Here is a 14,285-nt window from a genome sequence, read left to right as displayed (position 1 = left end):
TAGTTACATACAGCAAATTTGGGATTTTACAACAGAGACTAAATACTCTATTCAGGAATCAGAAACAAGTTCCCTAAGAAGTGCTTTGCTCTGTCAGAAGCTCCACAAGTGAGTTTGTGCAAACTGAAAAGAAGGCACAAACAAACACAGGACAGAACTACATCCCAAGCCCGTGGGTTGCCCTGCTGCCAGGAGGGAAGTTCTGGAGAACACCAACCCTTCCTATTTTTGCTTTCACACTATACACTGTAAAGAGTTGTATTTTGAGAATTCCACGTGCTATCCTTACTGCAAATATCCGAACTCAGCACACTACATGGCACTGTCTCGTGTACAAAGGACATCAGGACCAACAGTGTGGGACATGTGACAGAGAAGGAACAGCACAGTGGGAATCCTGCCCTGGAGCTCCTCTGCACTCTCCTGGCTGGAGTGAGAAATCTGGATTGTTTCTAGCACATTCCCAGGCTTCTCCCCTTGCTTTTCTCTCTTTTTCATCTCGCATGCAAATCAGACAAATCTGCTAGGTAGTGAAATTAAGGGAAAGAAACCTCACAATCCCAATGAGCTGAGATCCCCACATTCATAATTTCTGTTTATTTTCTACCTGTGGGGACTGGAGGACTGGACTAAAACTAGGCTGCAAGGGGCACACTCCAAGGTGATCACAGTAAGTCCCTCATGTAGATAAATAAAAGTATCCTGTTGGTTAAACCAGAGCCTAAGTCTTACTCAATGATCAATCTACAATACACAGCTTATTCAGACAAGAGCAGGCTCCTTTATTTTACTAATTCACCTATTAAACCAAAAGCAAACTGCAGACAAAGGCCCCATTCTTCTCCTCTGAAAATACACTAATATAGGCAGAATTTCACAAAATCAAATGATAACTAAAGCTGAAAGAGACATCTGGACACGCTCTACTCCAACTCCATCCTCAAAGCAAAGCTAACTCCAAAGTCAGGTCAGTTACCTCAGGGACTTGGCCACACAAGCATTTTGAGCATTTCCAAGGACAAAGATTCTGAAGTTCAAGAGGGCAACCAGTTCCAAGCTTTGACCCTGCTCAGTGTAAGAATACTCCAGTATCTCTATCAGTTTTCCTTGATAAATGCTGTATCCACTGCCTCTCATCCTTTGGGCACACATCCAGCTCAGCCCCCCCTAAAACTGCCCATGAGGTGATTTGCAGACAGAAATTCAGACACCTCATTTTCAGCAATCTGTCTGCAGTCTAAACCAAGCCTCTTCTCTCTCAGTCTAACTCTCCTGTCAATCATGCCACACCAGAATCTTGTTCAGTTTGTACCCTGCTATCCATCTCTCCAATAATGACCCAATCTTCCCACTGTGACCTGCAAATGAAACAGCTCCCAGTGCCTCAGACACCTTCTGATAAATTAAAACCACCTTTCTCTTCTTGGGCCATTTCAATGCCAAGTCCATGAACTGTACATGAACAACTCCATTTTTAAGGCATTTTTCACTGATGGTCCAGTGGTGCTGAAAATTGTCACCGAGTGCCATCAATTATCTGTCTGTACGAGAGTTTTAATGGCTGTGGCAGTGACCATATGCAAAAAACCAGTTTGTTACTATGCAAACCATTAATTATCTGCAATCTCCCCAAGCTGTGACATCACTGGGGAAAACACTGATAAGGCAGCACTCAGAGGAAAGCCCTACAAGTTCCAGTATTATCTGCACAGAGACATATGAAACAATGGCACAACACAACATATGAAAATAATGGCAGATTTCTAAGTAGCTGGTCTAAGCCTACATGGCTCTCGTGAGGCATAAAAATAATTTACTTGATTATTAAACGTATATTACAATGCCACAGGTCTCCAGCATCACCTCCAGTGCACAGACAGGAGGTGATAAATGTGAGTTCACATTATCTACTCCTTCCAACCAGCTTCTGCTACATAGTCCCTGGGCAGGTGAGGCAAGGGCCAGGCTTTGGAAAGCTGGACGGCAAGGCAGTACCCGTTGTAAATACTGCCTGGAGCTTCCAAAGCATCTCCATTTACAGTGACATCATTTTTTTCCTCAAGGCACAAGCTGCACAAAGTGAAATAGTGCAATCTCACAGCCACAGGATAGCTTGGCTGGAAGGGAACTTTACAACAGGTGCTTCCAAATTTGTATCAGAAAACCTGCCAGGCTGCAAACACTTAAATATATAACTACCAACTGATGAGGGTTTTTGGTTTTTAGATTATTAAATGTCACCCAAATGAACAACTCTGGCACACCTGATGACTGACAAAATCCTGCATCAGCAGACAGCATCAAGCTTTCAGTCACGGGCCTGATCTTCTGCTCGTCGCTGCTTCCATCGCCTGTGGAATTCTGATCATCATTTTCCTCCTTATCAGATGGGGAAGAGGAAGTGACAACTACTTTCTTTTTTGCCACTTTCTTTTTTAAGTTGCTCTTTTTACTTTCTTTTACTGATCCTCTTTTAACCTTTTTCTTAGTGTCTTCATAAGACTCCTCATCAGAAGAGGATGAGTCATTCTGTTCTTTCTTGGAAATCTTCTTTTTGTGGCTTATTTTCCTCTTTTCTTTCGTGTCAGTTCGTTTTTTACGCCGCATGGCATCATCATCAGAACTCTCCTCTTTTTGAGGCGATTTCTCAGTATCAGAGGATAAATCAATGTGCACTCTTTTAGCTACTCTCTCTCTCAATTTTCTCTTTTCTGTAAACACGGGTTCCTTTTTAATTTTGTCGTTTTCAGAAGAATTTCCTTTCTCTGGAGATGACTTATCAAGATCAGAAGAGGAATCATCTTGTTCTTTCTTGAAACCTTTCTTTTTTAATTTTTCAGATTTCTTTGCTTTGCTTTCTGATCCTTTTTTGTTCTTGAGTCTGTCTTTTGAAGACTCCAACTTGTGCTCTTTCTTTGCTGATTTCTCAGCGCTCTCAGAAGAAGAATCATCCTGTGCCTTTTTCTTTTTCAAATCCTTCTTTTTCTTAACTTCAGGACTCTCCTCTTTTTCCAGTGAAGACTTCTCAGCATCAGATGACTCCTCACGTTTTCCCTTTGCAGATTTTTCTTTTGAGTCTCTGCTTAGCTTGTCCTTAGCAGCTGACCTCTTACCCGGTTTTTTATCTTTAGGAGAGTGATTAATTTCCTTCTCTGGAGAAGACTTCTCACCATCATCCTCTTCTTCAGAAGATTTACCTCTCTTCTTCTTCAAATTTACCTTCCTCTTACTGCTTACTTTTTTCCTCTGCTCTTCTTCAGAAGAATCATAGCTATCATCTTTACTTGAGAATTTTTTTGATTTCTTTGCAGCCTCAATTTTACTCAACATTTGTATCTCTTTTTCCAACTCAGAATCATAATTTGAAGAATCAGAGTAATTCTGTCGTTTCTTTTTAGCAGCAGCAGCATTTTTAGCTGATTTTCCTCTTTTAGCATCTAAGTCTGAACCGGAACTGGAACTCTTCCTTTTTCGTTTCCCATTTTCATCCTTTACTGGCTGACTCTTCTGTAAATCCGAAGTTTTCTGATTCTTTGCTGGCGCTTCATTGTTGCTCTCACTGTCTGAGGAGCTGCGACTCATCATCCCTGCTTCTTTAAGGACAGCCGGCACCTCATCAGAGTCTGAGCTGTGATCTAAGTCATATGGCTTTTTGGATTTGGAAAGTTTGTTAGGACTGGGACCATCAGCAGCGCTGTCAGAAGTATTTTTTTTATCGCTTTTCCTCCTGGGTTGCTTGGATGCTTTCCTCTTCTGTTTCTCATTGCTCGTGTCATTGCTGTCCTCTTCTGAGTTGGATGTCAGAGGGCTGATGTCTGTGGGGCGCCTCAAGGGGGTGGTTTTGACACGTGGTGACCTCCGGAGATCCGAGTCCTCCACGGGCACGGCGTCGTTCTCCGTGGAGGGCTCGCTGCCAGCACTGTGGTTCTGTTTTCCACTATCAGAGTTTGCTGCCCCAGGTTGAGATCCATCAACATCTTTAGATTCATCAACGTCTTCAGATGCATCAGCATCTTCAGATGCATCAGCGTCTTTACTGTCCTTTTCTAGGCTGTTGTCTTGATCTTCAGCTTTAACTGTGGACTCTGAAAGGGAAACAGGAGTCAATTTTACAATCAGTTCTTTTGTTCCTTTAGCCGACGATTTTAGCTTGGTACCACCTTTGGTATCTTTCACAGGAGCGTTCACTTTTGTATTTGAATTTGGAGCCTCATGATCTGCTGCTGTGTTTCCACTGTCCTGCTCATCAGACGGCATTTGAATCTCCATAGCAGATTCCAGAGTCTCAAAAATATCTTCAGGAACTGATGAGGGGATGGACACGATATCCATATCTAAAGCCTCTGTACTGTTGGGCTCATACTGTGGTTCTTCATTTCTGCCAGACTTTTTCTCTTCCCCAGGAGCTGCCTTGTTATCTGTCTGCTCCACTGAGGGAACACTTTGATCCATGGGCTCATTGTCAGGCCGCTCTGACACGACTTTTTTCTGTGTCTGTGTGGCATCATTCTCTTTTAATGCCACGTGTTCCTTTCCTTCATCTTTTTTCGCCTCATTTTTTTCTGATCTAACCTCGGTTTTTTTCTCTTTGGTATTTTTATCTTTGATTTTAACATTCAATGCTTGAATCTCCAGGTTCAGGCCTTCTTCTAGTGACAGATGAGCTTTTTTCATGTCACTCAGCACAGATTTAAAAGCTTTCAGCTGGCACAGTTGCACAGTTGGGCTTATTTCTACATTTTCTGCAGCATTTTTCAAAAAGCTTACAAAGCTAGAATTCAGATTTGTTGTAGTTTCAATCAGTTTTTTTGTTTTCTTAAGCAAGTCTTTTGGCACCATTAGTGCTTTATAAGAATATGTTAGTGAACCTGAATATGAATTATCTAATTTTTTTTCTTCCCCATTACAATTCGCATTATTTTTCTTTGGAGAAAACTTGACTGTGTGGTCATATATTTTACTTTTTTCATTTTCAACTTTCATCTTTTTTTTGTTTTGTTGAAGTAACTGTTCTAAATTTTCAAAGACACTGTCACATGCAGTGACCAAGTCCAACAAAGGCTCTGGATGGCAAATATAGCAGTGCCACTGGTTGTTTTCATCCAGGATAGTCGAGAGCTCCTTTCGGCCCAGGTTGCGCAAAATGCACTTTTTACAGAAGGCATTATGGCAAAAGTCACAGCAAATCAAATTTCCACCTTCAGCACACCACCTGCAATGAGATTGAGAAAGGTGAGAGTTTTGTCTCCATGCCAACAAGGTGATATATTATTAAGTTCACATATTTAAAAATTCAGGTGATGAACAGGTATCCATTACTTGAAACCATTACTGAAAAGCTCACTGGAGAATTGCAAAGTCAGAAAATTCATGTTTTAGATTAACAGCTCATAAAGCTGAAATGGTCAGTAACTTTTATACAGAATTTCAGCACTGATTTCTTTAAAGCAGAAAAAATTAATTAACACTTATTTTCCCTGTTTCTTCTGAAAATCTGTGATTTATTTTACAGCAAAATTAATAAGCTTCCGTCTTTCTAGCCTTAACTCATATATTACTACCGCAGTACACAAAGACTCTGAACAGTGGTGGACAAGAAGCTCATAGAAACCACAGAATGCACAATTTTTACTGAATTACACATTTAGGTATTTCACATAAGGACAGAGAAGTTCTTTGATATTTCAATAGTGGGAGATGCATCTGGAGAACCGAATTTCTTTGGCTCATAAAGTTTAGAATGTCAGATTCTAGCCTCATCTTTAAGGTGCTAGGAAGGTGGCATGTTATTTAACTAGAAATGTGATATCTTACAAGAGTTCGTTAGATTTCTTTAAAAATGTTTTCCTGTTCATTACTAAAACAAACAGTTAAAGAAATCCTGAGGTTCAGTATTTCTTGTTGACAAATAATTGCTGATTCAGCTCTAATGTACTTGTCTTTACTTGTCAGTAATGTCACAATAGCAAGAAAAAAGAACCCCAAATCAGTAGAGCTGTGGGTGTTACTTCAGTTTTTGTACACTTTACCATTCTGCACACATTGTAGCTTTTGTACACTTTCCCATTTTGCACACATTGCAGTTTTTGCACACACTGCAGTTTTTGTACACTTTCCCATTTTGCACACATTGCAGTTTTTGCACACACTGCAGTTTTTGCACACTTACCTACACTGTTCATCCATCCCATCTGAATCACGACTGATGTCATCACTCATGTAATATTTGTAGCAAGTCTGTGAAGAAAGAGAGAGGACAAAGAATTCTTTATTAAATCTCAGCTGGGCTTCAGCAGTTCATTAGATTTCAGTATGCATTAGAAGCAAGCCAGCAAAAGCAGCAGCTGCAAGGTCTTCAGCATTCTAAGTCTTTTACATTTGTTTTAATCTAAAAAACATTTTCTGTAGTCCCAAACCATGACTTATTTAGATGGCTCAAGGTTTGTTTGAAAATTAAACAAGCTTTTGTTTGATGGCTGCATATTTGTGTATTTTAGAACATCAGTTGAATACTTTTCTCCAGTCTGAATGTTTCTTCCATCTATTTCCTAGGAAAACCAGCACCACATCCTCCCTGACACAATTAATCCCACATAAATTACAATTTTCTGCTGGATGCTCCTTATGGTACCATGTGATGCCATAAGGCTTTAAATTAAAAAGTCTTCAGCATTTATCATGATGTTAACTTCCAAGAATTCCATTTCCAGGTGCAAACCAAGCATCTTCATTTGAAAATTTGGTAATGGTAATAAAGAAATACCAACGACTCAGCTAGGAGTACTGATGGCATCAGCTGCTGATTTGCTGATAGCAAATTTGAAGGTTTGGCGTCATTTTTTCCCAGCTGTTACTGAAGAATGTTCTCCCAGACTTGTAGCTCTACTTTGAACAGGCATTAATACAATTCAGAATGCAGAAGAGGCTTCATCACCTGAACTGACAATGATGAGGCCCCATTATCTGGCACAGACTTGCACACCTGTTCAACTAAAGCATCCAAACAACCAAAATCAACATAAAACCCCAGTAAAATCTGATGTTTAGACACTTGATGGAACATTCACAGTCAAACAGTTTCTCAGGTCTGGGACTTTTACCTAAGTAGGAGAAAAATAAGGGCAGAACTAGGCACAGAAATAATGGAAGAGCTGGAGATGAGGGGCTTCCATTCCTCCCTCTCACATTCACATAAGGCCATGCTCAATTCAGTAAAACTAGAGAAAATCAAAGGGAACAACTCCTGATGTAATTCAAGTAGCAGAGCTCCCAATCAAGAGCTGCTGTTGAGCCCAACAGCCTGACCAGGTTACAAAAATGACCCAGGTCCCTGGTCACACTGCAGGAGGTCAGGAACACCAGCTGGGACTCCAAGGGAGGTGGGAAAAGGTCACCTTATGAGCTGATATTTGTAAAGCACATTTTGTAAAAGAAATAAGCCAGAATGCAGAGAAGAACCAGCCTAGATGGGCATGGCTGAGTCTGTAACACGAAAGAGGAACTGGGCAGGAGGAGGAGAAGGAGGAGTAGGGAAATGCTCCATGTACATTATAACACAGAACCGTATCTCTATCTTTAGCAATATCTTGTAATTATAAAATCTCCACCACTAGAGAAATATGCAAGAGAGATCTCTGGAGCTCTCTGAAAGTTAGCAGAGGTCTCCACAGCAGGAGGCAGGGATATTTCCTTCCTGCCCTGTCCCACCTCTTCCCTCTGCTGCCAGCTCAGGGCCTGTGTGGAGCCACCAGGAAGCCACACAGCTGAAGACTCAGATTATGGACTAAACCAGCATTGCAAAGCTGCCATAACTTAAACCAGGCCTGAAACTGGCAGAAATAGAATGGCTTTGAAGCTGCTTTTCTGCTCCTTATTTCAGTGCTGTTTTACATGGAAAGCTTTAGCAGCAGATGCAGACTTGAATATGTTCTTAAAATACATTATGAGTAGGCAGAAATTTCAGACAGATCGTTTTACATTAAAAATTCAATAAGATTATACCCTTAAAGCTATAGAAGTAAATAACAAAGAAACCACCACCAGTTTAACTGGGATATAAGAAAAAAGGAATATGAACTCATAGGTATATTTGCTTTTTTTTCCTCCTTCTTTAGTTTCCTTAATTGTAACAGCTAAGGACTGAAAACTTTGTCAACTAATGAACAGGAATTACTCCCACAAAAATCCCACCCAAACCAACTAATATGACATTATGAAACAAAAACAAACAGAACTGTTTACCACATACCTTACAAATAAGCACTTTGAGTGTAGGGTGTCTATAGATTGAATCCTTTTGAAAATGGTTCACCTGCTGCCCACAAGCTGTACAGCTCACAATTCCATGGAGTCCCTCTTCTATGGAGAGGATTACAAACAACACATTAATTGTTTTCATTCTTATTTAAGAAATCTGTATGTACCTATTGCATTTTCTTGCAATATCCTGGCATGTCAGGTTTTTCATAGGCCTTTGTTTCTGCACCACCCAGCACCAGAGAAATCTTTCTGTAACCATTTGCCCTTTTAAGACTGAATTTTCCTGATTTCTACGCTGCACTTGGTCTCAAGGCACAATTCTTTCCCTTTGAGAGGTTTAAGTTGGGTTAAGTGGTCACCTCATGAAAACACACCTAAATTAGAGTCATCACTAAAGTTCCTCCAGAGCAGTTCTGATATTCTGGACAACCTTCCCCATTTAATCTTAGTTCAACAAATACCACTGCAATTCATGTTCGTATTATGACATTTCTTTCACAAACAGTTTTAGCTTCTCAAAGAAAAACACAGAAAACTCATAGAAAATGCAAGTAATCCCTGTAATAGTGAATGAAAAAACCTTTTCTCACATTCTGTTCCTTTCTGCACAGTGGTTTTTGGGTTTTTCTGAAACTACACTTTCCACATGTTCTCCCCATGTTGCTGATTGCTCCCATGGTGTGTGCACCACCCTGCTGCTGCATCTACATTTGGTCAAAAAAGCTTTTTTTTTAATACCAACCCCCCATTTCACTTCAGAAGGGGTGAACTTGGGCCTGGCAGGCTCACTCTATGCCAGGCTCTTCATTAATATTTGGAGATCTTTTTGTTTTCAACAGCAGAAAAAGAAAAATCACTGGTGAAAGTTCTGCACTTCCCAAAGGCCAATCTGGATCAAGCAGATACAGGTTTGATAAGAGATCACTGAACTGTGACTTGTCCTTTGCTGTCGTGCTCAGTGATTAAATTAATAAGGAAATTTACTCAAACAGTTGAATTTAATGATTACAATCTGAGTACAGACTCTGTATTTTTTCTTTTTTTAATTAAATAATCACTACCCCAGAATCAGAACCAAGCTCCACCACCAGCATGTTAAGGAACTGCAGGAACATTCTCAAGACACAGTACAAGCTCCCAGCAATCTGCTGCTGAAGCACAACCTCAGATGGCTCAGGGGGCAGTGAAACAGCTGATCATGCTCCTAACTCAGTGAAATTCTGGATACAGGATGTGTTTGCACCCTCCAGCCATTCCTGACTGCATGTCCTGCAGACCCTGTGGACCTGCAAGCCCCTCTCAGGAGCTCCAAACCAGCTCACAGCCCACTTTCAAATGCTGCTGTGACCATGGATGAATCCATCCATGGGAAAGAACCCCACATACTGCAGCACAGAACCAAGGCTGACACAGCACAGTCCTTGAACTCCTGCAGGAATTACTGAGGAGCCCAGCCAACCCAGGGAGAACATGATATTCCCTGCCAAGCCCTGAACATCTTTTCTCTTTTCCACAACCAAGGGGATGCACTACAGCCTCCTCCCTCAAACCTGCAAGCTGGACCAGGAAAAGAGAATTTATGAGGCAAACCTTTGTAAACCATGTTACTACTACAAATGATGATGGTCTAAAGAAATTAAACTACCACTAGTTCATTAATACTGATAAACTACTTGGTTAAGAATATTCCTAACTAAATATATTAGCAAAAATAGAACCACAACCACACTGCAGACACAAAACTTAAAAATAATGACACAATGCCTCTTACAGTCGTAGGTAAGAGCATTTGCATGCTAGAAAGGCCAGAGTTCTGCTTCTATCTCTATTTCTAATACACACAGGACATATAATTCCTACTAGAAATGCAAATATTTAAAAAATACATATGTCAGGCATAGTACATGAGTAACCCCTCCAGACACACCAAGGAAGGCCTGCAAATTCCCTAGGGATGGAGATTAAAACAGCTGGAAGGGCAGGTGACACAAACTGTCCTGGGGATACAGACACAGGCCACAAAGCTCAAGCACAAGTGTCTCATCTTTTTAACACTGTACCCTGAAGAGTTCTGCTGGACCATATGTAGAATTGTTTGAAGCACAAATGGAAAAAGCATTCTTATATGAACAGGACATCTTGCATGAATAAAACAGAACTGACTTCTGAAGTTGTAATTTAGAGAAAACATCAATGCTCCAAAAGTCACTGACACCACACGAGGCCAGGTGTAAGCACGAGCACATTTCCACAGTCACATTTCCCTCCCCTTCACCCACAGAAACAGCACTCCATAAATTACTTTAAAGGAGAGCAAGGATCTCAAATGATGCAATGAGAAGGATGAAGAGGGTGTGCAAGAGCTGTTTGTATGAATATCCTGACTACTGCTGGAGGTGTGTGAGCTAAGATATCGCAGTAGGGTTAACAAAAATATCCACCTTCTTATTGGCTATGTTATACATAATCCTCCCTCCTCCCCTTTGTTTTTGGGGAAAAAAAAAGAGAGAAATTAATTTCTGTTAGTATTGTAATCTACCTAACTCCTCACTTTTAGCAGCAGCTATGGAAAACCAGCTGACACAGCAGCTTTTCAAAGGTAATCCTTAGAAGGGCCCACTGGTAGGGAATTTCCCACAATTTCACAGCAAAAGAAAGAAGTCTTTGTGTTGTTTGAGGGTTTAGGATTTTTCTTAGCTCACTGATGGATAATCTGCCCATACATGTTCCTGCTCAAACATGGTTGCTTTCCTGGTCAGTCAGTGAATGTTCCTGTATCAATGGTGTTCAATTCCTTTAAAAAAGGAATACCTGTAACACCTGAATGCAACCAAGCAACTGCACCTAATGAAGCATCCTATACCTATTGAAAATAAGGAGTTTAATGGTAACTAATCTTAGCTTTCACTGCTGCATTGCAGGGGCAGCAATGGAGGCTAATTTCTATCAGCTAAAATCTTTAATGAATAAAAAGCCAGAAGAGTGGAGGTATTTTTAGGATAATTTATCAGAAATATGGACAATTTTTAGATGTACCAAATGTGGTCATAAGCAACAATTTAAACCCGTTTCAACAGATGTTTTAAATTGTATTTACCTCCACGCTTTTTGGGAGCTTCAGGTTTCATTTTAACGGTATTTCTGCTTCTAAATTCAGGCCCTTTAAAATCATCTTTGTCTTCATTCAGCACTGGCTCAGGCTGTACAACCACTGTACCTAGAATAATTTTATTTAGAAATTGGAAACCATTACACATCCAAGTGAAGTGCAAAAGTTCTGATTAATAAAGCCAACAACAAAAAAAAAAAGTGCAATCTGTTGACTAAAACTCAACATAGTTTTGAATGCACAGATGTTCACAGAAAAAAACAAAAACAAAAACCCAAAACCAACACCACACATTTCAAACTACATCTGTGTTGTAGCTGTAGGACAGAAGCCAAGGACTGAATGGGCTGAGGAGCAAATTCTGCTCTTTGTGCTCTGCTGTGGCACGTGCATGACAGGACTGCCACACTGCTGGGGGGTGCAGGACAGGAACTTGCTCCCAATAAAGGACATCATTTAAATCCCTCAAAACCCTATGATCTTTTCTCTTTCCCTCCTTCTATTCAGGTTCGCTCATCTTCATTTATTTCAGTATGAAATACACAAAAAAGCAATACAGTAAAACCTGCTTTGTCCTCAACAATATTCAAAATCTGACATTTTCATTTAAACAAAGTACTAATCAAAATTATGTGAAGGAAAAAACACTTTCCTATTTAAGAGCCCAGTTTTGTGGTGAGGACACTGAAAATAATCTAATATTCTGAAAAAATCATTTTAGAGTGACTGCCCTCAATACTGCTATTCACACAGTGAAGAGCAGCATTTTTTCCTGTAAATTTCATAGGTAAGAAATGGAGGAGATTAATCCAACTCACACTGCAGCTAAGAGCAGAGGGATGCAGGCCCACAGTATTAACTGTTTCTAAAAATGTGCTTAAAAATAGATCCAATAACGGCATTTTCCCCCCAGAGTTAGTTTTGCTTTTGCTGATCTAATTGCTAATAACCCCCAAGACAGAACAGTAAAATAAGACCTCCAAGTGACAGAGCTTGAGACTCCTGCAAAACAACAGAAAAAATAATTTCCCCTGTTTTCTGATGGTTTTATAGAGATATCAGCAGGCACTTGAAATTAAGCCACCAGCACATCCTCGTGCACCCACAGATTAAAATCTCCTGGGTTCCAAACTGAAAGTGCTCAGGTTCCTCATTTTGTGGGCAGAAAACCAACAGCATTTTACTGGTACATGTGCATTCTAGTGAATTATTTATGCTGCATCATAATCCTGGCTAATTTGCTGAATTCAGAAGCAAAAAAAAAAAAAAAGAAAGGCATGACCTACCTTTAGGCAAGCTTTGCATATCTACATCATTCTCTGAGTTCTCATTTGAAATATCTTCATTTACAGTTTCATCTGCAATTTGTTCATCATCTGACCCAACATATTTTGTTACAACTGTAGGTTTCCTGCATAGACAGAAATAAAACCCCATGCTCTGACAAACAGTACAAACTGCAATTCAGGTAAGCTTTGCAGGCAAAACACCATATGAAGTGGGAAAAACTAAGTTCTTTTTAAATTAATTAAAGGCGTTATGACCTGGGATGCTCCAAGTTATTACCATACAGTTGTAGGATAATTTTCTGGTTTGGAATAGGATTTCTCCCCTCCCACGTGAAATAGAAGTATATACTAATAAAATCTTTTTGTCGTAAAATCTAGGTGTGATGTATTTTTAAGAAAGTCACAATTCCAGGAAAGTCTAAATGAAACAGAGGTGAATGTCTGCTCATTAGTTTTATCCATCATTCCAAGTTTAACAGGCAGCACAAAGAGAACACACAGATATTAGCAAATTACAAAAAACATCTCGGCAGAAGAGACGCTTGCAGGATAATGAAGGAAATGCAGAAAGAAATGAAAAAGCTGACTACTGAACAAAAGGATCAGCTGACAGAATTCCACCAACAATTTAAACTGATGAATTTACTATGTCAGGATGGGGAGAAAATACTACAACATATGGAGCAAATTTTTCAGTAGTCTGAAGGCAGTGCATGAACTACTGCAGGATACTGGCTTTGTCAATATAAGGTACAGTATGGTAAATGGATGAGTGAAAATCCCTTTAGTGGTAAGACAGGAAGCAAAAAACAGGACTAAAGAAGTATATAAATGAGAATAGTTCAGCAGGACACTGGATTCAAAAGATGAGGGAGAAATTAAAGCCAAATATAAAATCCCACTTGCAAATATGGCATCAAGACAAATATAAAAAGGAGACTGAAGAATATTAACTCCAGCAGACATGGTAAAATAAAGCAACTTTGATAAAAAGGAGAGAGAAAAGAGATACAGACTTCTAAAGAGCAGTACCAAGGCAGCTGCTGAAAGCTCAACTCCCTGCACTGCTCACTGGGATTTAATAAAAATCACAGAAGACAGAATTTGAGTGAGGAGTCTGACTGGACTAAGTCTGCTATTAGTTGGGACACAAATAATTTGTTTCCTTATGTTCAAGCAGTTGGTAAACAATTCACTCCATACTTTTTAGATCAAAGAAGGAAAAAGAAAAAGCAGGGATACAGCAAAGGGCAGTTTCTGCACAGGAAATTCAACAGCACAGTCTGATGCTGCATTTTTCCAATAGTGAAGCACATAAAACCTTTTTTTCTGTATGACCCAAATTACATTTTGGGAAAAATCCTACATGTACAAATAGCAAGACTGAAGGAACTCTTGTATCAACTCCTTTGTCCTGAAGATATGGAATAATCTTGTCTTTGTAAATAATAATCAAGCTTTAGCATCTTAACCTTTCATTTGAGAAATGGTTTGAATTTTAAGTGCACTATGAGGCATCTGTTTTACCAGCATTCCATAACTCCATGGATTTTTACCAAAAATATTTGACACAGTGCACCCACTTTCCTATAGCTTCCCACACCCAAAAACTAATTTATTTGTTTTTA

At 39.7% G+C, this 14,285-nt stretch overlaps 1 protein-coding gene across 2 annotated transcripts in view; it reads right to left on the bottom strand.

The window, feature by feature from the left end:
• ATRX (ATRX chromatin remodeler) overlaps positions 1 to 14,285 on the bottom strand; it is a 69,295-nt gene that overhangs the window by 39,495 nt on the left and 15,515 nt on the right. The window contains exons 5-9 of one of the 2 annotated variants that reach the window (XM_030967979.1): positions 12,655 to 12,779; positions 11,357 to 11,476; positions 8,249 to 8,358; positions 6,170 to 6,237; positions 2,265 to 5,212 (exon numbers count right to left, since the gene is read on the bottom strand). In XM_030967979.1, the coding sequence (XP_030823839.1) occupies positions 2,265 to 5,212; positions 6,170 to 6,237; positions 8,249 to 8,358; positions 11,357 to 11,476; positions 12,655 to 12,779 (3,371 nt within the window). The remainder of the gene's footprint in view (positions 1 to 2,264; positions 5,213 to 6,169; positions 6,238 to 8,248; positions 8,359 to 11,356; positions 11,477 to 12,654; positions 12,780 to 14,285) is intronic. The other variant, XM_030967980.1, reaches the window with a different exon arrangement.

Source organism: Camarhynchus parvulus, chromosome 4A, assembly GCF_901933205.1.
Source record: "Camarhynchus parvulus chromosome 4A, STF_HiC, whole genome shotgun sequence".
NCBI classification, from domain to species: domain Eukaryota; kingdom Metazoa; phylum Chordata; class Aves; order Passeriformes; family Thraupidae; genus Camarhynchus; species Camarhynchus parvulus.
The sequence above is the reverse complement of the archived record's forward strand: the minus strand, read 5'-3'. Positions and strand labels throughout refer to the sequence as shown.